Below are 27,964 nucleotides of genomic sequence, written 5' to 3' on the forward strand. Positions count from 1 at the left end.
AATTAAAAGAAAATAATTTTTCACGGAAGAATCAAAAGAAATATTGATAAAAGGATTTTCATTTGAACCAAAGACGTTAAAAAAAAACCTTAAAATAATGGCGGACAAACGAAGGAGGCAGACTATGACCTGCAGAATAGCATCTTGTGAATTTGAGAGTACAGCGTAGGTGAGTAAATTTTCTATTTACAATGTAGAACAGCCTACTGCTGATAGTAAGAAACAACTAATTAAACTGAAACCAATTTCTATTACAATAAAAGGTTACAGACATTTTCTTATTTTTTTTTTGTACAGCGTCATCTTCTGAGTAAAGATTAATAAGATGATCAGACGACGAGATGGCACTTTGCAAACATAGGTTTAAACCTCTGTCTGTATTTCTATTCCAGGTCTATGGCGACTGAAAACGAGCGCTGTTTGATATGTCTCAAAGAGATTGACGAAGAAGCTGAGTATACTACACTCACAGAGACTGGGGCTGCCGCTATTAATGGGTCCAGTCGCTTGCGGAAAATCACCCTCGTTGCAAATGTTGGAGAAAAAGCCCACATCGTTCGCAGACGGAATTACAACCACCGATTCTGCATCGAAAGGGACAACAAAAATCGTAAAGAAGAGTGGCTTGCACAGTTCTCGTCCGAAAAGTGTGCTCTAAGATCTGGCACTTCCACATTCATGTTTAAGGACTGCTGCTTTTTTTGTGGGACGGTAATCGACTTTCCGGCCACACACAGGAAAAACCGTGAGATCTTTTCCGTCCGAACAGTCGACTTTGATGAAAAACTAAAAGAAATCTGTGAAATGAGAAGTGACGAATGGGCAGTCGAAGTGTTTCGCAGAATATGCACAGTGTCAGATCTCCATGCAGCTGATGCAGTTTACCATCAGATCTGCAGAAAAAATTTTCGAACAATGCGTGCTCTTCCGAGCAAATTCGATGCAAGTGGCAACGAGCCTGAGCGTAAGAAAAGGAGATCTGGCAGGCCAAAAGATGATGTCAAAACAGAAGCATTTTTAAAGGGTGTGGTGTGCTTAGAAGTGAATGATGAGGAGCGAATAACGATTAGTGGCTTAGTTGAAAAGATGCGCGAGAATCTGTATGGAGATCTGGAACCTTACAGTAAGGTTTACATGAAGAAGGTCGTCGAACACTTTGGATCTCGAATTGTCTTTTCAACTGTAAACGGCAAACCAGATGCTGTTACTCTTAGAGAAAATGCGGCAGATATTCTGCAACAGTATTATGCCAAGTCGAAATCTTGAGATTTGAAGGGGCAAAAAGAACAAATTCTGATTGCTGCAGACAAGCTGATGAAAAGCAACGTAAAAGATATTCCGACGAACAAAGAAAGTTATGACCTTTTGGAAAGGGTGTCATCAGTTTCTGATGCTCTAGAATTTGTACCTGACAGTCTCAGAATTGTGCTTCGTGAACGTTTTGTTGGGAATAGCTTAGATCTGAAAATTGCAACGATCGGCCATGCCATTGTCCAAGCAATACGACCGAGAGTGCTGATCGCACCATTGCAATTGGGTCTTGGTGTCCAAATGCACCACCATTTTTCATCGCGATAGCTCATTGACAATTTAAACTCACTTGGGCTTTGTTCTTCATACTCAGAAGTAACGATGTTTGAAAGAAGTTCAGCGGTCCATGCAGTAACTGACCTGGATGGAATGATGTCTCAGGGATTCATCCACCACATCGCTGACAACGTTGACCATGACATTTGCACCATTGACTGCAGGAACACCTTCCATGGCATGGGGATCATAGCCTCAATAACCCCCGCGCCCAAGTATTTGCCGAGGAAAATTCCCCGAACAAGTCCGTCAGCGGCAGACATGAGAGACGCATACAAAATCCATGTGCTTCATGTCAGATGTGACGACAGTGTTCTTTCAAAAATCAGATACGTTCGTATTCCTGACTTCACTGCACTGGATCCCAGTGCTAGTCTCGATACTCTTTGGCTTTCGTCGTGGTATCTGAAGACTCCAAGGCCGGGATGGAATGGGACACCTCAGACTGTCATGGTTGGAAACCATCCGGGGAAAGCGTCTGTAAAGTTTCTCCCGATGATTGATCTGTCTGCCAGTGATGACACCTGTGTGTACTCTACCTTGATGTTCATCGCAGACCAAGCTAAACGCCATGGATTCGCCCCAGTCGTGACCTTCGATCAGCCATTGTGGTGGAAAGCTATGAAAATGGTTGAGGCTTCTGAACCAGGAAGTGAGCTCTCAGCAGTAGTTCTGAAACTCGGTGGGTTTCACACAACCATGAGCTTTATTGGATGCAAAGGATACACAATGGAAGGATCCGGTCTCCGCGAAGTCCTGGAACTTGCATATGCCCCAAACACTGTTCACCATCTCCTAAGTGGAAAGGCTATTTCACGAGCTGTTCGAGGTCTCTTGCTAGTTGATAGTGCTCTACATGCCGTGCTGCTCTCCGAGTTACTTGACGATGATCCCAGTTCAGAACCTGAAACAAAGTTAGGCACCAAAGAAGTTGCAGACCTTAAAACACTATACAGCAAGCTAATGAATGGAGAGGCAACAATGACGGAGATTGAAGAAAATCCTGCACTCAAGCAGATCAAAGGTTTCGTCGACCAGAAGATACTTGATCTGTCTCAGCACAGAACTTCAAAGCTGTGGTTTCAGCTTATGAATATGGTTGGGATACTTCGTTCTTTCATCAAAACTGAGCGGATGGGGCTTTGGGACTTACACCTAAAGTCTGTGTCTGAAATGCTACCTTTTCTTGCGGCCTGTGGTCACAACAACTATGCCAAATCGTGCCGAATATACCTTCAGAAGATGGTGAAGCTTGAAGAAACCCATCCTACTGTTCATAGTTCATTCCAACAAGGAATGCACGTCGTCAGACGATCTGATCGCTATTGGGCTGGCTTGTCGACGGATCTAGTTATTGAACAAGAGCTTATGCGCTCGTTGAAAACAGCAGGCGGACTGACTAGGGGTACGGGCATGACCGAAACCCAGAGTGTTCGCTGTGGGTTTTAGCACGCCCAACCTGCTCTGCTGTTAACCTTCTAATGGAAGATCTGACGCAAATTCTCTATGGGACAAGCGAGCAGCACAAGGAGAACGCAGGCCCCAGACAAGAACGAGACTTCAAGGATACGCAGGCGATGGTCACGTACTTTGAAAATGGCTCACCATTCGGAGGGGATACCCAGCTTAGAAGCATTGCTACCGGTTTGACTGCATATGAATCTGCATACGTTGACTGTGCGAAGGCTGTCGGGCTAAAAATCCTTGATGCTATGATTGGAAAAGTGGCGAAGGATTTTGTCTTCCGAAGAAAGGAACAGGCAGTCCAGATAACAACAAAGCAAACAGCTGGAGGAGATTGCAAGCGACTGGATTCAGCTTTGCTATTCCAACTTTTCATTGCGTTAGCCAAAAGGACAAGACTTCCTGAATCAGTGTGCTTCCGGTATGAACTTTGTTCGTATCCCGCTACTCTGTTTGACAGCTCATTTATGCCGAGAGTGCCGAACAAGGCCGAATTCACCAAAGCCATTGCACTTGCATGCAAACTCGAAGAAATTCCGTATGTGCTGAACGACGGGACACACTACGTACTTGACGGCGGATCTCTATTGCACCGAGTCCCATGGATAAGAAATGACACGTATGCGAGTATCATACAGAGCTACTCTCTGCATATTTCGCGGAAGTACCCTGGCGCAACTGTTGTTTTCGATGGGTATGATAGTGGACCTTCCATCAAAGATATGGTCCATTCGTATCGTAATCGAACGATTGCTCGCGAGGTTTTCTTCACGAACGACATGCGTCTGATAGTTAAGAAAGAAAAATTTCTCGGGAACAAGAAAAACAAGTCAAGGTTCATTAGTGCGCTTGCAGTTCATCTCTGGCAAAAAGGCTATTTTGTAGTCCAAGCCCCCAGTGATGCAGACGTGCCTATTGTAAAAGCTGCTATCGAATCAGCTAAAAAAAAGGTAACTTCCGTTATTGGAGAAGATACGGATCTTCTGGTCCTTCTCTGCTACCACTGTGATGTCTCCACTAACAAGGTGTACTTCACCCCAGAGCCAAAGAAAAATAAAGAGCGAAGGTGCTGGGATGTTCATGAAATGAAAAAAAGATTAGGCCAAGAAGTATGTGGTCTGATCCTCTTTGCCCGTGCATTCCTTGGGTGTGATTCTACATCACGTGTCCACAACATCGGAAAAGGTCTTATCCTGAAAAAAGTGATAGAAGATGAAATTTTTCGAGCATCTGCCAAGGTCTTTATGAAGAAGGCAGCAACAAAAATCGAAGTCAAGGAAGCCGGAGAAGGCGCACTTCTTATAATATATGGTGGAAAGAAGGGGGGAAATCTGAACGAGCTTCGAAAGCAGCTCTTCGAAAGAAAGCTCGTCACAGCAACGGCTTTTGTTCACCCAGAGCAGCTACCTCCCACATCCAACTCTGCAGCATTTCACAGCTATAGTTTACTTTCAGGAACACGCCTGGAATGACGACCGTAATCTAGAATTGGACCCTCAAGAGTAGGGCTGGAAGGACCGAAATGGTACATTATACCCTGTGATGACGGACCTACCCCCAGCACCTCCCCAACTTCTTAAGATTGTTAAGTGTTCCTGCCGTTTAAACTGCACCTCTGCTCGGTGCACTTGTGTCAGAAACGGCATGTCTTGCACTCTCGCGTGCAAAACTTGTCAGGGAGCAGAATGTGATGATTCTCCCAAATCAGAAGATCTCATCGACGATCTCGACGACGAAGTTTCAAACTACACCGCCAGTGAATGTCGCAAGTAATTTGAAAAGTTGCCTACTTTTTACCAATGTGATTTTTGTTACCTGTGATTTTAGTCAGTTAATACATTATGAGATGATTGATTATTTTGAAGAAACCTTTTGGTGATGAATGTGAAACACTGTCGGTTGAATATATCCTTGATCTGATGTGATATTCGAGTTCATCGCATAAAACTACTCAAGAAATGTGGTCAAACGACTATGTTATAATAGAATCGCGAACTTCGTGAATGGTGATGAATGTGAAACACTTTTGGTTCACCGTATCTTAAATCCGATGTAATATTCGAGTTCAGCACATAAAACTACATCAGAAATGTGTTTCCCATGAAGTAAACTCTAAGCCTTGAGAAAATCGAAAATTTAGTCTTAAAAACGAAAAATAAAACACAAAACGCTAAAAAACACTAATTTTTCACCCCGCTAGGTTTCTCAACTTTTGATATGTTGTACAGGTTTTTTTTTCTCTACAAGATGTTGTAAAAATCATTTTTGTTGCAATTTGTTTGCGGTCAAACCTTATATTGACTGTACTATTAGGCTATTTGAACATCCGTTTTGGCGATAGCTTTAGCTACGTGAAGCTAACTCATATCACCAAACCTGCTTACTTGACCATATAAAATCAGCTAGAGTTGCAAAAAATAAGTTTAATAATCTAAAGCGGCAATTTTGACTAATCCACTGAACTTCATGTTGCCAGAAACGTGAAATATATATCAGGCGTGATAATTTAAAAGGTTTTAGTGGGTATTTTTGACAGAAAAGAAAGATAGCTAATCCCAGAATGAGAACAAAGGGGAGAGAGGGAGGGGGTCTGTTCTCTCCAGATATTTTAGGACTCGTGTGGATTTCCCAGTAATTTCTGGCTCGGAGCTGCGACTTCTTGAAGTGTCGCAGGCATGTGAAGAAAATTCCGGCGCTGACCATCACAAGGTCAGTGAATTCATTATTTGGCCTAAAATCTTCGACAAAATAGGCAGAAACTGCTAGATCTAAAATCAGTGAACTAACTTTGATTGATTAATTATCCATTTTAATTACTAAAGTAAAACAGGTTTGCTTATAAAAATGATTTTGCCTATCAAGATTTCAAGATTCAATCAAGATGCTAATCAAGATTTTGCCCCGGGGTTAAGAGAGGCCAAAACCACCACTGGTAAAAAAAAGGTAGGTTTATTGGCTTCCCAATAATACGCTTAACAAATAATGTGGTTGTCTAAAAAACCTGACGATTGTCCTCACCAAAATAAACCAATGAAATTGTAGTACAATTCTCAAGACGAACTAAAAAACGGTAATCTCACTTATTCTCCCTTATTCAAGAGTGGCAAATAAACAAGTGGTAAAAAAGTGGCAAAAGTGTCAATAACTAAAAGTGGTAACTAAATTTAACTATAATTCCTTTAAAAATACGTCCTTAATATTTAACGCTCATTGGTTCCATTTTGGGTCTTTATACATTGGTAACACAGACTTTACATTTTATATGTATATAGCTGTTACATTTATGTAAAAATGGAAAATATAGATAAATGAAAACCCCTTTTATAATTTTTTATATCATTAAGTACAACAATAAGTCTATAGGGAAAAATATTATTAGAATATTACAATGGCATTAGTTTTGAGGGGAAATATAGCAACTTAAATGGTAATTTTTTGCTTAATTTAAATTCTTTTGCTTAATCAATTTACATTAAATTACGATTACGATTTACGATTACATTAACATTTGATCATTGTGAGAAACTGATGCTTGTCATCAAGGCCGTATTCAGGGGGGGGGGGGTAGGGGGGTTTAGACCCCACCCCCCTACCACCCAAAATGTTTTTCCGTAACAAAGATGAATATAACCACATTTATGCGCGTTTTGAATATTTTTTGTACGCCCCTCCCCCGAAAAAAAATTCTGGCTACGGCCATGCTTGTGGCAATTAAAATTCAATTTAAAATCAATTTGAGAACATACCTGTTCACCGGAATCATCGTATCCTAGTTCAGCGTCATTCTCTCTGGAAAATAAAAAAGAATAACTTAATGACTTTCCATACTGGGCAAAGCAAAACCTTTACCCTCCAGAAAGGCCAGGAAACAGGTTTTTCTTTTGTTTTTTAGCTTCCGAGCACAGCAACCCCTTTTACCCTTTTAGAAAGAACGATGCTTTATAAATACAAACATTTTTCGTTTAAGGAAACAAAGTTCTTTAATACAGCGTCTGGAAAAGCATATCTTAAGTCTACATAAGAAGCTACTTTTTGATCAAAGAGCTTTTTAGGTTTTAAATAATGAGCTATGTCCAGTTTAATCAAGTAAAGATTTGCGTTGACCATCCTATCTACCATGCCTCCTCTACTTCACCAATTTTGAAACATAGAATTTGAAAACAAACATACTCTTTAGAGAAAACAAGGAGCTTAGCAGCGTTGCCAATGCTTTTGAGATGAATTGTACCGGTTTCCTGACCAAATTGTACCCAAAAGATTTTTTGTAGCACAATTATTGCATTCCAGGTTATCTTCCATTTCACAGACAAAATAAAAACTAGAATATAGCTTTTTCTTACTAATATCTTCGGTAGTAGTAGTAAAAGTAAGTATGGCGGCACTAGACCCTTAAGGTCCAAACCGGCGGTGCTGATCTCCGTTTCGTGGTACTCCAGCCAAGAAGTGCAATGGGGGGGGGGGGGGGCTAGGGGCCAGTCATCCTGCGCTTTCACCTACCCTTCCTGCTTACCGTCCCCAGATTTCTCCAAGTACCCATTTAGAGCTGGGTCGACTCTGACTAAGCTTACAGAGTCACAACACTGACCCATGTCTCAAACCAAATAACTGGCCACGCCAGGGATCGAACCCCTGCCCCTTGGACAAAGAATTCTCAACCCAGCGCACGTCCACTTAGCCAGGACTAATATCTTCATCCTCTTTCTGAAACCAATTTTGAGAGCTGTTCCCCGTATGATGATTAGCTTGAAATTTGTGGAAATTTTTCATCAGTTTTGTGGAAATTTGGAGGAATTTTGATGAGGTGTGTCACATCAACGAATACCGTTTTCTTTTGCTTGAATCCCTAAGAGGTGACTTTGGGAATTTCGAAAATTTAGAAAAAATAAAACTTGATCCTGTAAATACAGTCCAGATGTACCAAAACGTACCAGAAATTATAGATTGTACCACAAAATACCCAAATGTACCTCATTGTGCTAGGACCCCTAAATCATACCGAAAGCGGTGCAATTGTACCACATTGGTGACGCTTGGGGTTAGCATGGCATACCCTAAAGCGAAGCTCTTCCGACAAAATTTCAGACACCGGGTTTTGCCACCCTTAGTGGTTCATTACTAGTTTTAGTGTGTTTTTTTTTTCTTATCCCGATGACATTTTTTAATGTTACTTTTATATGATAATGATTCTGAATATACAAAAACAGGTTAATCGAAAAAGCAGAAAAAATTGGGACTGTGAACAACCGAAACTCCCAAAAATAGATGCTTAGATATCAATAAATAAATCAAAATAATCTGTTTTTTCTTTTACAGCAATCCCAAATACACAAAATTGACTATTTTGAAGTTATTTATCAAAAGTTATGATCGCACAAAAAAGGGGAAAACCCCAATAGAAGGTGGTCATCTAGATGACACTGATACTATTAAATTCAAATTATAAAAAGAACTCTATATCGAAGGTTTCAAGTTCTTATATGCAAAAACTTTAGGAAAGCCAAGGAACTCAATTTTTGAATGAACAAGACCTCATGCAGTTACGTAGTTTTACACTTAGCAGGGGCCAGCAGGGCACTTAGCAGGGCACTTTACACTTAGCAGGGGCCAGTACGAAAATAAGGACCATGTATGAAAAATCATCCAAAAATGAGCGAAAAATATATCATCATGGAGTTTGTCAAAAAGACAAACGCTGCCTGAGCTATGCATTTATATAAATAAAAATATTAATATTATTGAAGATAAAAAATTCAAGTAATTAGATCTTTTTAGAGATCAGTTAAGCTATCCTATTCTGTTATACTTATCCCTTTAGTTGACTATTGACATATCAACAGAATCCTTATTTTCTCCTGATTTAAAAACTCTTTTTTTACATAATTTTTCAAAATTCTCGCTAGCCTATATTTACTCAATAAGATGGAATGAATAAGATGTTTGTATCACCCGATGTATCGCTCGATGATCAGTTGCAAATAAATTGGATGTTACAAACATTTGATTGCGCTTGTTTGTAAACATGAAAAGTTTCCGCTTGACTCTTTTCGCGATTCAATTGTAGCAACAGCGGAGAGAATTTACGTAACGAAAAAATGTTAATAGTTGCATAACAACCAAAAAAACCCATAGAAATCCCGGCTTTCAAGTAGGAATAGACCGAGTATGGGGCAAAAGAAGATGGAGGCAGTGGCGGATCCAGGGGAGGGGCGAGGGGGGCGCGCGCTCCTCCCCTAACGTAGTCTAAAGTAGTGTAATTTACTTAATTAACGCAAGTTTGCCGTAATTAAACTAGCTCCTAACACAAGTTTATCGGATCAACCTATTTTGCGCTCCCCCCCCAAAAAAAATCCTGGATCCACCCCTGGGTGGAGGGGGGGCAGGGGCAAAAAATCTTTTTTTATGTACTTAGTACTTTAGCGCAGCTATATAGCATCAGCGTAATATATTTTATGGCCCAGTTTGAATTAATCCTAAATAGTAGAAAACAAGAGGAAAAGACTTACTGCATTGAGTTAGATTTTTCAGTAAATACTCTAATAATAAATTCGCCCTCTTCACCACGATCAAATGTAGATGGCACTAGGCAGTAAGTTCCAGGTGGCAGTTTGAATCTGGCACAAACTTCTCTGAGATTTATAAAGGCAGGCGATCTAGCTACAGACGCATTATATTTGAAAAAACGCATGTCCAATGGCTTGGGTGCGTTATCAGGATCATTTATCTATAAAAGAATTTTTTTTTTCTTTAACTGTTTTTAGCATTTAGAAGCATCAAAGATTCTTCTCTGGATTTTGAACGTTTTAAACAGGTCAATGGGTACTACTTGGGCTATCCCAAAGAACTAGAAAAATTTAAAAAAAAGCTTGATCTTAATTTAGATGCCTGTCAAACATTTAGACAGAGATCGAAATTAATCTTAGACTTAGTTCGTCCTTAATTCCTTAGCTGGTTATAAAAGCTCTAAATAGAAATATTAACTGTTTTTTTTTTATTTAAAAGTTTAGCTATTTGAAAGGTGCAAAAGTTAGTAACTTTTTTTTCCGAAATTGACCAGCCGAGACATGAAGCTATCGAATTGTTTCCTTAAAAACAACCTATTTTTAGATTTGTCCAGAAAAGGAAGGAAAATAAGTTAAGAATTTTAACTTATGGCTTTAGTATTTCAACTTTTATGCGAAGAATTTAGTTCCTCCTTAATCCTTAAGAATTCAATTTAATAAAAATTAGTTTTTTCGGACAGTGTGGCGCATACGACATCGACAAAGCCTCTGTAGACATCTCACACGTTTGTTGCAGTGAGGACAAATTCCCCCCTATGGTCGGAGTGACGGATGCGCACGTTGAATTTCACGGTCGTAAGCGCGTCTGAGTGTATTTTCCAGTTTCCCTTTCTGTCGACTTCCACATGGTTGCCATTGCTCCAGGATTCTTAGCTCCTTGAAGAGAAGGACGTGTCCAAGATAGCTCCTTCTTTTCTTCTTTACACCTTCATAAATAAGCGGCTGGCCAGTTCTCCGACGAATCCCTCCGTTAGTGACTTTAAGAAAAAGTTACTTTGGAGTTAGATGACATTAAAAATGAAGGGCTATAAACAACAAGTTCCGTGCTTCGTTTTGTATCTGGCACTAATTTCTCTAAGAATTATTAAGACAAGTGAACTGCTAAAACTTGCTGAAAATGCATTTGAAAAAAACGCGCCCAATGACTCGTTAAAGTATTTTCAGCAAGGAACCACCGTCCTGTCTGAGTGGTTGCTGCGCTAGACCTTAAATTCTTTGTCCGTGAGGACAGAGGTTCGAGTCGTGGTGTCGTTGGCTATTTTTTTTGGAACGGGGGTCAGCGGTGTAACTCTTTAAGCTCGGCCAGAATCAACCCGTCTCTAAATAGGTACCTGGAGAAATCTGGGGGAAAAACACGGGAAGCGTCGGATGATCTTCCCCGAACCAAGCATTGCTATCTCGGCCAAAGGTAGAGGATAAGGAGATCAGTACCTGCGCTACTCAGACCATTTGGCAGCATGCAATTTTTTGCTTTATGTTTTATTTTAGCAAACTGCTAAGAGAGGAATCTGGGCACTTTAAAATGGGCATTTATTTAATTTTGTTCTGTCTATAGTTGTGTCATTTTCCAGAGAAAAAAAATGCCTTTTATGAATAAAATGAGTTCAATAAATTGAATAAAATCAAATTAAATTAATTAAATAATTTTTTCAGAGTCCATTTTTCAGAATAAAAAGTAAACCACCATAAGCAGTAAGATCATCGTAAGGGTTTGAACATGGCACAAATTCCCTAAGATTGGTAAAGGCAGGAGATGTAGAGGCAGACGATTTATTTGAAGAAACACATGTTCAATGGCTTAAATGCATCATCAGGATCGTTTAAATAAAAAGTGTCGGTTAAATATTTTTAGCAAAGAATGTAGTAGATCACTTTAAAACGGCCATTTTAGTAAATTCAGTAATACGTACAATTTCATTGAACTGCGTCTGTGTTTGTATCATTTTTGTCGTTTTTTTTTTTTAATTAAAGTCCAATAGAACTCGACCCTAAATCGTCCTTGATATCAATGGACCTAGTCCTACCTAGGAAAAATTTAATTTGAATTTCGTCTTGGAATTCAATAAGTCAAGCATCGATAATATCAAAAACGTGTCTCTAAAACACGATTACGGTTACATAATTGCACTTAATTTTGGTGAATAATTTATCAAAACTGGTATAAAAATGGTAATTTGTGGAAATTGAAAACTTTACCTCCTTAAGATCAAAAATTGGTAAATTTTTAACCAAGTAAGAAGTTTTTAAACATTTTAGGCGAAAAAAAAATTATAAAATAAGTAAGGTCCTTTGCTCAAGACCTATATACCTAGACGTTTCTTTAGAAGATGTGTCTTTAAGACACGACAAATATAAACTATGATTCATATGATGAACCACACGAAAGCGATTCATCCCTTTAAATCACTTTGACACTGAAATTTTAGTATTCATTCTTGTTTAAATTATATTGTCTTATCATACAAGGAGTGAAAATGATTGGCAGGAGGAGAGGGACTTCCAGCCCTAGTTAGCAGAATCATTCTCAAACAGCACCGTACCGGTGTAATTTAGCAATGAGTAGTTACAATTTTTCCTTCTTAATATCAAAAAATTGGTAATTGATAATTTATCTAAACTGGCGTAAAAATGGTAATTTGTGGAAATTGAAATTTTTACCTCCTGAAGATCAATAATTGGTAAATTTTTAACCAAGTTAGAAATTTTTAAATCTTTTAGGCAAAAGAAAAGTAAGGTCCTTTTCTCAAAACCTAAGTACCTACGATTCACGTGATGAACCACAAGAAAGTAATTCATCCCTTTAAATCACTTTGACACTGAAATTTTAGTATTTATTCTTGTTAAAATTACATTGTCTTATCATACAAGGAGTGAAAATTATTGGCAGGAGGAGAGGGACTTCCAGCCCTACATAGCCTTCTTGCACAACCCAATTTATTCCACACTAAAAAGAGGATTTAACTTCATATGTTTTTGAGATTAAACTCATACCGAATAGATTGCAAATCCAACTGTAAGCAAGTCCAGTCCAGCTTTACGTTGAGATCTGCGGTTTTTCTGCATGAGGCTGACAATCAGTGTGCATTTGTCGTCTTCATCCTCATCGCAATCTTCAAGGGTCATACGGAATTGAGGATTGGTCCAAAATGTCTCTGAAAATGATTTGCTTTTTTTAGCAGTTTGTCTCTCTTGACCCAGGGAAAAATCGTCATTAGGACTCCCCTCCCCCAAAATTGTCATTAATTAACATAAATGTAATTTATAAATTAATAATTTATTTTTTATTTGTAATTATATTAATTTAATTGTTATTGTGATTTAATTATTTTAATTTTGAATTTATTCTTATTTCATTAATTAATTGATAATACATTTATTATTGTTTAATTTATTTATTATTATTTAATTTATCTTGAGTATTTAATTTATTTACACTGTTCATTTGGTCATCGTGGGATAACCAAGTGTACTTGTGAATCATTTTACGCTCTAAGATACTACCACCTATTAACAAGTCGTTGCTTCGTGCAAAGTCGACTAGGAGTGCCCCATTTTCGCTCGTCTTGTCCTTACCATGTGGACCTAGAACTTCCGGGCAGTACTGACGATCTGCATTGGCTTCAGCGTTTAGATCACCACACATATAGTACATCATGTACAGGAACATCTTTGGTGGCCAAATAACTAATTAACTAATAATTTAATAATTACTTTCATTTTTTAACTGTGCCCCTAATTTATTTTAATAAAAATAAATTTCAAAAATTATAAAACATTAGATTGTTTATTTGAAATTTTACACCCCTAAAATTTCTGAACCTAGGGCAAGTGCCCCTTCTTACACCCCTAAAGCTGCCACAGGTTAAAGCCCCTAAAAATGTTGTCAAAAGTAAAAGAAAAAGAATATTTTTTGCTTCTCGCTCTTTTTGTTAATGGCATCTTGACGTCGGAAAAAAAAAAGATGGCTAATGCAAAATCCATACATTGAGTGGAATTAAAATATGCGACCGAAAATATGAATCTGAAGAGAAGCGATTTATTTTGGCTTTAGCACGACAAGTTTTTTTTCTGAAAAAAGCGTGCAGCTTTTTAAAATGTTTGTTCCCAGGGATGAAAAAATCACCAACTCTTAGCACATGACGTACTAATTCTTAGGTACCTAAACATACAATATACAATGTGCATTTAAAATATGAAACAGAAAATACGAAATAAAGAAGATACAAAAGTAAACAGAATTAATTTTAGGCACTTTAGCATAGCTTTTATCGGTGATCTCTCCTTTTCATCTCTTTTGGGAGCAAGTTCTTCGGCGAGTCTTTCTACTCAGCCATCAAAGGCGGTCTTTGCTAGACGAGTGCTTCGGCTGCTTCTAGCTAGTGATTTATAATGATTTTTGTTCTAAAACTAGTGATTTCTTCCTAAATTTTGTGATTTTTCAAAATATAGCTCGTAGATTCATTATTCAATTGAATAAATCATACAAGAAGCTAATTAATAAAAAGAAAAAAAAATGCACAATAGTGATTCACTACAGTTCCTAATATGTTCCAAATCGGCATTTATGCAAAACATACTGCCTTTGAAACTTCTGATTTCTCACCATATGCCTTTATCAGATATAGGACATCAGAGAGGTATCATCAAGATAATAGGCGAACAAGTTAATTGCAAAATTACAAAAATGTTCTATACTTCCTATTTCGCAACATTTGCTCGGGTTGAATTTTTATCTTCATATTTATGGGTTTTTTTTCTCTATAACCTATAAGTTTTAAATTACATTTTCTTCTCTCAAAACCTTTGCAAGTGGAGTGAATGGTGGATATGAATACACCCTCTACATCTGCAAACAGAACAAGGTATGTATAGATTAAATATAATTTTGTAAATGAAAAAAGAATTCGTTGAAAAAGAAAATAGGACTTAGTGTTTTCTATAATAGGATTTTTAATATAACTGAATAGAATAAATCGATTGCAGTTTGATGATTGAAGTCGGCTGGGAATAAGGGGTATCTACTCTTGGAATTGTCTAATGGTTGTAATCTTTACTTCTAATATCTAATCGAAACTCTAATAATTCCCCAAAGTCTCTTATTTGTAATTGAAACACCTATTAAGCGCAGATAACAGGTGTTCTTTATTCTTTAAGTTTTTGGATTTATGTGCTAACATATCAAACAGTTTGTGGTAACGAACTGTAAGAATGGAGCGACAATAGTAACCGAAACTCTAGAAATGGAATTTTGATATCAATCGATATATCATCGGCTTAATATATTGATTCCAAATATGTTAGATTCACTAAACTTAGTTTTGCCCATAAAAGGCTAAGAAATTGCAACAATTTGCCTGAAAGAGGGGGGAAACACCTATTTAACGTCAAAGAATTTAAATTAAAGTTGAACCATTAGATTCGGCATATCAGTGAACCCTACTGTAGAGGTTTGAAGCCCCTTTCTCCAAAAGTGTTGAATTTTGTATTATTTGCCAGTAGAAAAATCACGGATGTCTTAATTTGTCGTTTTTTTTCAGGGGCGATCGTATCCAACCAACGATCCTAGAACATCAGGAGAGGGCTCATTTGAACGGAAATTAACATTTCTTGTGTCCCTTTTATTTGAATAAAAAGATCGAACGGCTACTAGCCCCCCTCCCTTTTTCCTCAAAATTGTTCAATCAAAAGTTTGAGATAACCATTTTGTGTAGCATAGTTAAAAGGTTCCAAAACTATACCGTTAGATTTAACATGACCAACGCAGGCCCTGAGGATAGGTCTGGGGATGAAAGTATGCTAAGGATAATTTGCTAAGGATAATATACAATCTATGAAACCAGTTTCATAGCCACAAAGACAAATAACAGGTGACAGAATGCATTGGACTTGTATAACTTGGGCTATATATTTACACATTAGGGGGTGGGGGTAAAGGTTAATCTACGTTACTTTACCCCCAAACGTCCCATAATGTGCAGATATATAGCCTAAATTATTTTTATAATATAATATAGTATAATTATAATGTAATTATATTATTAAATATAAACTAAAGTATTATATTTTCATCATATTTTGGCATATTCATTAGTATTAACTTAACTTTACTTGTTGGTGTGTTCCGTCCCATAATGTGCAGATATATAGCCTAAATTATATTTTTATAATATAATATAGTATAATTATAATATGATTATATTATTAAATATAAACTAAAGTATTATATTTTCATCATAATTTGGCATATTTCATTAGGATTAACATAACTTTACTTCTTGGGTGTGTTCCGTATAATTAACAAGTACCTCTTTTCAAACAGTTCGTGGTAACGAACTGTAAGTAAGGAGCGACCCGGCTCAATGGTAACCGAAACTCTAAAAAATAGGATTTTGATACCAATAGATACATCAAAAGAATCAGATTATAATTCTGATTTCAAATATATAAGTTTCATTAATATTACCCATCAAAAGTTACGTGCCTGAGAAAATTTGGCTGATTTTTGAAAAAAGGGGGAAAGACCCCCTAAAAATTTTATAACCTTAATAAAAATAAAACCATCATATTCAGCGTATCAGAAAACCCTACTATAGAGGTTTAAAGCTCTTATCTACAAAAATTTGGAATTTTCCTTTTTTTGCCAGAATAAATATCACGGATGCGTGTTTGTTTGTTTTTTTTTGTTTTTTGTTTTTTTACCCAGGGGTGATAGTATCAACCCAGTGGTCCTAGAATATCGCTGGAGGGATTATTCGAACGGAAATTGAATTTTCTAGTTGCCTTTTTAAGTGACCAAAAAATGGAGGACAACTAGGCCCCCTCCCACGCTCATATTTTTCCCAAAGTCACCCTATCAAAATTTTGAGATAACCATTTTGTTCAGCATGGTCGAAAATATGATAAATATGTCTTTTAGGGTGACTTGATCCCCCAAAGTCCCCAGGGGTAGGGCTGAAAGTTATGAACTGAACTTTACTCAATGTTAACATATAGTATTGGTTATTGGGAAGTATACAGACTTTTTCAGAGGAGATTTTTTCTGGTAGGTGGGGGTAGGAGTGGGTCGGGGGCTATTTGGAAGGATCTTGCTATGATGGGGGCGCCGGATTTCCCAGCATTATTAAAGAAAAAGATCAGGAATTAAATAAAAAAAAACAAGTTTTTCAACTGATCAACTGATTGTGATTAAGAGGTCATTTTTAAAGAACTGGAAAACAAATTCGAACATTAGTTTAAAGAGCAGGGTATTGACTAGGGGCGAACCCCTAATATACGTGTTAAAAATTTATGAATATAGAAGTTCGTTACGTAAGTTAATTCTAAGTTACGTATATTTATTACTAATAAAAACGTTCGTAAATAAAATTAAACAAGTTTCGAGAAAGCCATTTAACCAAATATAATATGCAAATTTTGTTTTAATTATTCATGTACGGTGAGCCAAAATCAAAACCTGCATTAATTCAAAAACGTTCAAAAATTAAATAAAAAAAACAAGTTTTTTAACTGAAAGTAAGGAACGACGTTAAAACTTAAAACGAACAGAAATTATTCCGTATATGAAGGGGCTGTCCCTCCTCAACGCCTCGCTCTTTACGCTAAAGTTTGACTACTTTCTCACAAGTCTATTTTTTTAAACAATAAAAAAACTTTGGCGTAAAGAGCGAGGCGTTGAGGAGGGGACAGCCCCCTTCATATACGGAATAATTTCTGTTCGTTTTAAGTTTTAACGTCGTTCCTTACTTTCAGTTAAAAAAAACTTGTTTTTTTTATTTAATTTTTATTAAAGAAGAAATAAGACCGATGCTTAATGAAATTTGTGAAGGGCGGTACAAATTTTTTCCATGAAAATACAAAAAGGCCATTTTCAAAATTTTCGCTGGTGTCCCAGTAATTATACCAGCTCAACTAGAGTAAAAAGAAAATAGTTTCTATATTTTTGGGGAAAGAAATTGAAGTTTTGAATCGACAAGGGAAAAAAACTAAAAAGAAAAAGGAAATATTTCGATTAGATCACTGATAACCAATTTTCAGTGATCGGGGTATAAGCCAATGGTACCAATTTCAGAAAATACGGGGAGAAAGCAAGGATTTCTTTATATTCTCTGCATATAGATGCAAACAGGCCTTTTTTAAAATTGCAAGGGCAGTTCCCGCTTGAGAAAAAACAAAAAGTCAATCTAAAGGTATTTTTCCACATCTAGGGGGGTAATTTTACTCCCTTCCTGTAGGTGCACCTGTAGAGAACATGGTAAAGAAACAAAACAATTATTGAATACAATGATAAAAAGTATTATAATTCTAATGATTTTTAATCAATAATCTAGTGATTTATGTGTTAATTTAGTGATTTTTTTCAAGAATCTAGCGATTGTTTTTCACTGAGTGGCAACCCTGCATATAGGCATATTTAAGCTTGAAGCTTTGGAGAAGCTAGTATCGGAGATTCTATTCCGTTAAATCTAGCTACTAAGAGATAAAATTTCTTGTTTATTTTTCTATCAGTATTAATTGGCTATAGCAGGTTACTTAGGTCTTTGCCCCAAGCCTCTTGTTACAATCCTTCAATCCTTAGATAAAAGATATTTGTCGTCCTAATAAAATTCCAAAATCCTTTATTTCTAGTCAATATAGTTATTTCCATTAGCCTGTTAACAACAACAACGATTGTGGCACCATCTTTCGAAAAATATAAGTAACTATTGCTCAATGACGCTGTAGGTAAATTCTAAAAATTCATAGTTACTAGTAGGTGGGATCAGTTCGTATTCCCAGCCTGGCATCAAGTACTATCTACGTCAAAAAAGGGATTTTCACAATTACCATTTCTTTCTAAGTGACTCCCTACCAGAATTATCAAAAATTGCAACTGGCATTGCTTCCATGACTTTACCAATGGTTCTTCTCATGCAAAGAATATCCTGGTTTAACGAAGAGAATCATAGAATTTTCATTCACAGATAATATGTACTAAGATTGATGAAAGGGATGAACTTTTCTACGACTTTTTCCTTCCAAGAGACTGCCAACAGAACTTTCTTTAGTCCCTTACCACCGACAAAGAAAACAATCAAATACTTATCTGACTAAAAAGGTATCTCGCTTTTAAATTCTTTTTCCAACTTAAAGAGATTTGATATACCAACTGACGTTTTAAACAGTGTTTCCACTTCAAATTTTTTCAAATCCCAAAAAGGCTAGGGGAAAATCCCTCGAAATCCCTATTTTCAAAACCAAAATCCATAAAAGTTTCCCCATTTTCTGACTTCTTTCCAGGTCACAAGTAAAGCCTTATTATTTTTACTTGTACCAAATCTCGTATCTTCTTTTGACGTTTAAAACAGTGCTTTGTATTTATCGACTAGATAAGCTCGGTTTCGATTTACAGATCCTGGTGTCAGATCTTAAATTCTGGACCATATAAATGTATTTTATTTATTTGTTTTTCTTTGCCAGTATTTTTTCCTTCTCTATTACTATTTTTGCAACACCCTCGTTTTTATTTGAATTGGTACGAAGGATTGGCATGACTGATATCCAACCGGTCGCTTTTTCAAGCATTATTTTCGTTTTGAATTTTTTTATAATGATTTGTGCTTATTTAAATAAAAATGTCTGATTTTTTTTTCCGAAGTTTAGAAAATCCTATTTTCCAAGGGGGAGGGGTATGGACGCCTAAAACCTTCAAGAACCTTCTCTTAGAAGGCTCTTTCAGGGTTGCTGCCTGGTGAAAAAAATTACTAGATTCTTGAAAAAAATACTAAATCAGCACATAAATCACTAGATTATTGATGAAAATCACTAAATCAACCAAATAATCACTAGAATTATAACGCTATTTATCAGTGTAATGAATATTTATTTTGCTTCTTTACCTTGTTCTAGACAGGCGCACGAATGGGAAGGGTGTAAAATCCCCCCCCCCAGATGTGGAAATATAACTTTATATTGGTGTTTTGTTTTTCCTCACGCGAAAATAACCCTTGAAATTTTGAAAAATGCCTTTTCGCATCTTCATGCAGAGAATAGGGCGAAATCCTTGCTTCTTCGCTGTATTTTTCTGATTTGGCACCCTGGGTTTATAAATTACAAATGAATACAAATAGATGCAATTACAAAAAAAAAAATACAAATAAATGTGCATTGTCAGTTTAATATACATATGCTCATATTTTTTCTTTAAAATCTTAATGATTTTTTATTTATTAAAGTTATTAAAGTGAAAACATTTAATTTTTTTCAGTACAGGGCAAATTCTGTTCTGGCCTTAAGTAGGCACAGGGATTGTGAGCCCTAATCATGTTATTTTCTGCTCATTTTGAGTTTGACTCGGTTATTTATTGTAATTTCTGTTCATTTTGGGTTTCATTTATTTATTGATGCTGATTTGTGGTAGTTTTACGCTTACTAGATTATTTGATTCTATTTTTGCTCATTTTCGGTTTAATGGAGTTCTAAACTTTTCCTTGAATAACTTATTTTTTGGGAAATAGTTTTTTGAAATTAATTGTCAGTAATAAACGGAACTATATTGGGAGAATTTTTTTTTTCTTTTGGTCCTTTTTTTTATTAAAGAAACAATAAGACCGATACTTATCAAAATTTGAAAAGGGCGGGACAATTTTTTTCCCTGAAAATATAAAAAAGATCATTTTCAAAACTGTTGCTGGTGCCCCAGTAATTACACTATACTTTAGGTTTTTTTTTTTCCTTTTGTAGATGGAATCCATGCAAAATTTCTTCTGGAAAAATTACACAAACGATTTCTTCTGTGAATCACGGTGTTCGGGGTATACATTTTCGGAGGTGTTGGGGTACACTGAACGTCATTTTATGTCTGAAGTTCCTCTCACAAAGCGAAGTTTGGTCTCCTAGTACTGCTTATTAAAACTGATAACCATAAAAAAGACTAAACGTTGATACCGCTTTCATGTGCGTATAGTTTTGGAATCTTTCAACTATGCTGAACAAATGGCTATCTCAAAATTTTAATCGAACGATTTTTGAGAGAAAAAAGGGACGTGTGAAGGAGGCTGGTTACAATCCAATTATTCTGGTCATATAAAAAAGGCACTAGAAATTTTAATTTTCGTTCAAATGGTCCATCTCCCGATGTTCTAGGACTATTGGTTCGATACGATCATTCCTGAGGAAAAAAACACAGTCCGCGATCTTTCTTCTGGCAAAAAATAAAAAATTCAACATTTTTCGCAGGTTAGAGCTTGAAACCTCTATAGAATTGGAAGTTATTCGTGCTTATTAGGCATTTCAATTACAAACAAGAGAATTTGGAGAATTATTGGAGTATCGATTGGATACTAGAAGTAAAAACTGAAACCATTAAACAAATCCTAGAGGAGATACCACCAACCCCCTTACTCCCTACCGACTTCAGTCATCAAACTATAATCGATTTAACCTATCTAGTTATATTACAAATCTTTTTATGAAAAGCACAAAGATCCTATTTTCTTTTTCAATAATTTCTTTTTTTGCATCAGAAAATTATGTTTAATGTATACCTACCTTTTTTTCAATGAATCCATTTCTGATCTATTTGCAGATATAGAGGGTGGATTCATATCCAATCCACTTTCAAAGGATTTAAAAGAAGAACATCTAATTTGGAACTGATAGATTATAGAGGGTAAAAAACTTTAAATATGAAGAAACAAATTGACCTGAGCAAATGTTGTGAAATAGGAATTATAGAACATATTTGCAATTTTACGATTAACTAGATTCGCCTATCCTCTTGATGATAAAGCTCTGAGGTTTATATCTGATATAGTGCGAAACCGGAAGTAGCAAAGGCGGTATGATTGCATAAATGCTAATTTGGCACATATTGGGAGATGTAATGAACCACTATTTTTCGTTTTTTTTATTAGTTACCTTTCTGTATGATTCATTCGATTGAATAATGAATCTATGCGCTACATCGTGAAACATCACTATATTTAGAAAAAAACCTAAAAATTCCTTAAAATATCCAGAAGACTTGTAAAAATCCCGAAAAATCTCAATCCGTAAATGAAAAAACTTGCCCCTAACAGACCACAAAAATACCTATTATAGGAGGGGAAATCCTTAGAGTAGAAACCCTAGGTTTTAAAGTCCGTATTCTGCAGTTATGCTAAACCTTGTCTTGAATACGCATTCTCAGCTTGGCATCTGGCGCTGACGAAGGAACAATCAGGACGACTCGAGATGGTACAAAAAAGACGTGTAAAAAATATACTTGGACATAGCTAAACAACATACGATGATGCGCTGAAACAACTCAACTTGGATTCCCTTGATAGCCGTAGACGTGAAATGACATATCGATCTGGACCAAAATTTTCGAACTATTCAACTCACAGTGATTTATTAATTGACCTTAAGAATCTTCCTGCTAAAGGATTAAACACTGAAGTCCAACAAATCAAAAATAATTGTACACAGTTACTTGTTTACCCAGCGTCTAGTACCGAGAGAAAGCTTAAATCGTTCGTGCCTTATTCACATTTTTATTTTGATTTGACTCTTTTTTTAGGAGTTGTGGGTTTTTATATTTCCTAACACTGGACGTGATCGTCTCTTACTGGGTTGCTAGCTACCGCTGCAACCCGGATGACATTTTAATGATAGCACTTTAGGAAGTAATTCATGTACGTAGTTTATGCTATAGATTGCATGCGTGTTATATTATTGATTTTAGTGTATACACGACGTACCTACGCTAGTGTTTCCTATTAAAGCATCTCATCTTATAAGTCGATTTAAATTAAACGAATATTTAAAGTATTTATAATGTATAAATAAATACTATATAAATACTAACAGTATTCATAGTAACAGTAAAAGTAATATTTGTCCTTTAATGTAAGCTAGATTTTAATTATTATTGTTCAATTAAGATTAAGATTTTTGAAAATTACCAATTTAATGATTTTAACTTATAATAGGTATTGTTTCACAATTATTTCATTTTAATGTATAGTTTGTTTTGTTCTAACATATTACAATATTCATGAGACAATGAAAAAACTGTATGCATTTTTAGCTATTCATAGATGTTCTCATTAATTCGTTAATAAATTAAAAAGAAAGATTTTATTGCTATGGACGGTTACCTATATCAAGACCGTATTTAGGTGGAGAGGTTTAGAGGATTTCAGCCCCTCCCCCCGCGAAATGTTTGTCCAACTCGTAAAAACATAATAAAAATCATATAAACATATTTTTCATGCATTTATTTGAAGTTTTTTTACCCCCCCCCCCGTCCCCTGAACAAAAAGTTGGATAGGACCCTGCTATACATGTCTTTGCAGGGATATCTAATTGTGTTCGTTTCAGTGATTGTTCCTTAATGATTTTAATTAAGGTTGTTGGGACTTACTGATTTAATGATTTACATTTATCTAGATGATAATTTTAATGTAGCATAACTGTTTCATTTGAATAAATTTATTATATATATATGGATATGGGTTGGTATATACATCAAAAGGAGAATAAAAGGAGAAAAAAGGAGAATAAAGAGCTCAGTACAAAAGTGAACCAAGTCATTTCTTTTCAATCTTAAAGCGCTGAAGCCAAAATAAAGTTGAACTCTGATTCACTTTAATATTGAGCTTTCTTCTGTTCATAAAACGGGAACTAAAATAGGTATCTTACGTAAATTGTTACGGCATCCACCAGCAGTTGCACCACGAACCCAAGCTCCTTCAAAGCTATTTAGTTCCCACTTTTTCTTGCACTCCTCACCTTCCACTACCTCGTCGTAAATTTCGGGACTTAAATGGACTATCTCCATTCGTGAGAAATATTTTTTGTAATCCTGAAAGAAGTTAGAATTGGCTACATGTTTTATCAAATGCCTTTAAACTGTGATGTAGGATAAATATAAACCAAAGACTGTAAGCAACTGTATTAATTCGGAGGGAGGGGGGCCCAATTAACACTGGAGACGCCGAAAAAATTAAAAAAGCCCAAACTGCTCCTCTTAACAAGCCATAATGATAACACAGCTTAATTCTTAATTAAGCTTAATGATAACACAATTAATTAAGCTTAATGATAACACAGCTTAATTCTATGACAGATTAAACATTATAGGAAATTAAAAATTAAACAGAATTCGAACATAAATTTAAACATGTCATCTTATACATTTTCCGTTTCTTTTTTTTCTTCACATACAATATGAAATACATCGTGATGCACTTAGCGGTTAGCTGAGGATAGCAGCAGATCTCCAACCCCACCCAGCCCCCAATATCTGAAGTTTTATAACCACTTTAAATACCAGCGCATCCCAACGTGAGGAGATTTTCGCTCGTTTAAATTTTTTATAAATTTTTACTTCCATATCTAAAAAAAACGTGTCACCCAGATGTCTCTCTGCATCAAAGAAAAATGTATTTGTAACATTTTTCAGACAACAATCATCGGGATTATGCATTTTTATCGTTAAACTCAATACAAGTATGAATAATAAGACTGGAGTTCTTTGGAGTAAGAAAAAACAAATAATGTAAATGGAAATTTTCATTTAAGACATAAAATAGTAAATAAAAAGCAAGGACTTTTCTGGATTTTTTTAAAAATATATTTAAGTAATAAATAACAGCTTTACGACTAAAAAATTATTTATATAATAAATATATACATTAATAAAGGTTAGATTCTAATTTACAATATAGAATAATAAAAAAGAGCTAGAATTTTAAGGAATTTTGGGCTAACCTGACATTGTTGTGAACTACTCTGGTCCCAAGTGTTAAGGTGTAACAAATATGGCGACTTCCCCTTATAAGTACTCCTCTTTAATAGTTTCATCCTTAAATCACTGTTTAAAAACATACTCACATTATCATGTGATATGTAAGCTTTATACGCCACACAATGTAATTACAAGACAATGTAAAGTAATGTGCGCACATTATAAAAATAATTTGCTCAGACTAGCACAAATGCACTACCCCTGGAAACCCTTGGAAGGGTTTTTGAAGGTTTGAGTCAAGAAATTTCCAACTCTTTTGTCATTCCTTCCTGGCGATTTAAACATACCTTAAAGCTCATCCAAAACTCCCCGTCAGTGTTGAAGGTCAGACCAATTTCTTCTTTTTCTTCGTCAGGTATATATTGCCATTCTGGTGATCTACGGACATTCAAATGATAAGGGAAAGAAAATTGGCAACTAAATGATATTAAGTGTCTCTCTTTTTAACACAACTTTAAATTACAAAAATACCACATCAGATAGTATGCGTATATGTAACAAAAGAGAGGGGCCTGAGTTGTTATCCTGGAATAACTAATAAAAGAAAACAAATCTTTGGGGCTGGGTATCCCTTGTTTCCCCATTCCTTTTATTTTTAAAAAAGGGGGAGGGGAGGAAATGTAAGATTAAACCAAAAACTTTCCTATTGTTTCGATGTAAAAAGAAACCAATAACACTCACTTTTAAAAACATAATAGATTCCTGTAAGGTTATGCCAATAGAAAGAATACTAATTAAATTCAATTTAATTGGCTCAAGTGTGTGAAATTTTAAGCCAATAAAAAGAACGAAATAATTTTTGTGTTAACAAATTTCTACAAATAAACTCTTTGTTTCTATTTGAAAATTCCAGATTTGAAAAATAGTTTATCTGTAAAAGCCTGAAGTTTCAAAATTACATAAATGAGCTAAGTTTAATATTTCGATTTCTGCGTGGGTTGCTGGAAATGCTTACAATACCTCCAAAAACATTTTTTTTTTTACAAAAGACGTATTTTTTAGTAATCCATAATTGATGTATTTAGTGGAAGCTGTTTTCTCTACAGATTTTTTTTTTTTTATTAAAAAAACGAAGGAAAATAAACCGAGTTTGGATTCTGTAGGCCGAGCAGACAAACTGTCTTGTGCTCACACCAAAATTATGAATTTCCAACAGCACGTTTTTTTCTCAGATTTTATTTTTTTTTATCTAGTGGAAAAATAAATAAAAAGTTTTACATAATTAACTATGGTACGCGGGTTATACAAGAAGGCGGGAACGTGGGCAAAGTAAAAACAAAGAAGAAAGGCATTCAAAGTTCAAATATTTTCCAAATTTCTAGCAAATAAATTCTGCATTGTTTGTTCCATGGAGGTACGTGGAAAGAAGGATAGATTTTAAGTTTGAGATTAGGAAGTTGTCTTAGTCCCTTAACAAAAAAAGAGTAACAATTTCTGATGAGAATACATAGCGAAATTGAAATACCTTCCAAGCCTATGCAGCAGTCTTATATAAAAATAAAGCAAACAAACTGACTACTGACATCTCCTGTACTTGAAGGATTATGCAAAACTAGCACTTCACTGAAAACACAAAACCCACGCAAAAAAGCAATCAAGAATATAATATCGATATCGACCTTCCATGATATCAACTTTCCATTTCCATGATATCGATAACTTTTACCATGATTTATACTTCTGAGTAAAGTTAGGCCCAAAAGAATCCAAATGTATACAACTAAAATTCGTTTCAAACTCAAGCAAAGAAAAATTATTATTTTAGTAACCGAAAAGTCATTAAGCAGTCAATTAGCAGTCAATTAAGCAGTCATTAAGCATAAACAAGTGACTTATTATAAGGCAATCCGTCTGACTTACCAACCTGGCCAAGATATCAATAGCTAGTAATATAAAATTTTAAGAATAAAACTAGATAAAGCATAATCTAAGACAATGTAGATAAAAATAAATTAGAATTAAATTAGTTAAAATGTTGCAACATTTTTTTTAAAGCGCAATTAAATAAAATGCATTTTAGAATTAGATAAAAATAATAAAATATAATTAGGAAAAATAATTAGATAAATGTATCTAATATAGAATTAGAAATAGATTTTAGTGTTTGTTAAAACCAAGAAATAATAAACCGTTATTTTTCCTCTAGAAGTTCAGCTATTTCTGTTTATTACGGACAATTTCAGACTGTGATGCCAATTCCTTAAAGAGTTAGTCTATTGTTCTTGCACTATCGAGACGGCTTGACTTCAAATTAGTCTACAGAATCATCATGAGTTATCCCTAGCTTAAAACCTAATTAAAAACTTAATTAAAACTAAAAATAAAGCCTGTCATTGGGCTCATTTTGCATCATTTAAAGACCCTACAGTTCTTTATTTTCTAATTTATAGAAAAAACAAAAACAAAAATAACCTAAAGCGAAAACCATGTTAAGTGCCTTATGTTTCTACTGTACAAAAATCCTGTGCCATTATGTGTTTTCAGCAAAGGCCAAGTTTCTATAATCCTACAAATATAGGAGAATCTCAGCAGCGCCATTCCTGGGGTTGGTGGTGCCCAGAACTAAACTAATTACAGCGCCTCCCTCCAGACTCAAATATAAGCGAAAAAAACGAATCAAAGAGAATAAGCTGATCAAAGTAGGCCCCCCTCTGAATTTCAGCAGTCAATTCATTTGCACAAATGTCATTGATGTTATCGCTCTTTACTTCCACCAGAAGAACATTTTTTTCAAACTAGGCATGCTTTACAGTAGTTAATGAAGAATTATATCATTTTTAACGGAAACTTGATTTTATACATACTAGCAAAGTGCTTAAATGCAATACAGTTTAACTAGTGTTACTAGGAACGTCTGCTCACTTTTCAATTTTAATAGCAACTAGCAAAAGACAACATATGAAAAAAAAAAACAAAAAAACTGTAAATTTACCTTTTGTGAAGATCTGAGAAAAAGCAGTTGCCCCCTTCCGTCAAAGACAAGCCATAAGTCCCCTCGTCCCTTCGAGAAAAACACTTTTCCAGAAAGTTTCAATTAATTTCCCCCACCTTGCAACAAAACAGTGTACACCCTTGTGATAATTAGAAAGCAGCACAATTGTGATTGCAGAAATACCCTACGGTAATGATGGCTTCAACTAACCATTGTGTAACCACACGTTCGCATAAGTAAATACAATAAAAAGTAAAAAGGGGTTAAAGGGAGACTCACTTGTCACTCCAAGCTCCATTCCACTCAGCCTCGTTACCCCATGGATTTCTTATTCGCACCATAGGAATCTTACCACTCACACGAGGAGTTTGAATACTGATCAGCCTGACGTCAGTGATACTGTAGGCGTGACCTTTGATCAGTCCAACTGCTGTTTCTGCTTCGACAACGTTTGGGTCTGGCTACAATTTAAAAATTTTTTTTTGGTTACGACTTGTTTCAAGTGAAAACGCCAAATAAAAAATAAAGACCTTTCTAAGGTCTAAAGAGCCAAATAGACTGTCTTCACAGAGTACTACTAGTACCACTACTAATACTACTGACAACTCACCGCAGCACCACGCTGCCTGAGTCCAATACAGCTACGCACAC

General features: G+C 35.5%; 1 protein-coding gene across 1 annotated transcript in view; it reads right to left on the reverse strand.

Moving 5' to 3' along the window:
- The window catches only part of CalpA (calpain A), a 105,569-nt gene that overhangs the window by 45,736 nt on the left and 31,869 nt on the right, over positions 1-27,964 (reverse strand). Inside the window, exons 7-12 of the mRNA XM_089091691.1 lie at positions 27,593-27,774; positions 24,669-24,759; positions 23,274-23,436; positions 12,603-12,763; positions 9,555-9,772; positions 6,798-6,840 (exon numbers count right to left, since the gene is read on the reverse strand). Of these exons, the coding sequence (XP_088947817.1) occupies positions 6,798-6,840; positions 9,555-9,772; positions 12,603-12,763; positions 23,274-23,436; positions 24,669-24,759; positions 27,593-27,774 (858 nt within the window). The remainder of the gene's footprint in view (positions 1-6,797; positions 6,841-9,554; positions 9,773-12,602; positions 12,764-23,273; positions 23,437-24,668; positions 24,760-27,592; positions 27,775-27,964) is intronic.

Source organism: Artemia sp. Qi Xiang Cuo, chromosome 7, assembly GCF_049724085.1.
Source record: "Artemia sp. Qi Xiang Cuo chromosome 7, ASM4972408v1, whole genome shotgun sequence".
In the NCBI taxonomy this organism is placed as follows: Eukaryota; Metazoa; Arthropoda; class Branchiopoda; order Anostraca; family Artemiidae; genus Artemia; species Artemia sp. Qi Xiang Cuo.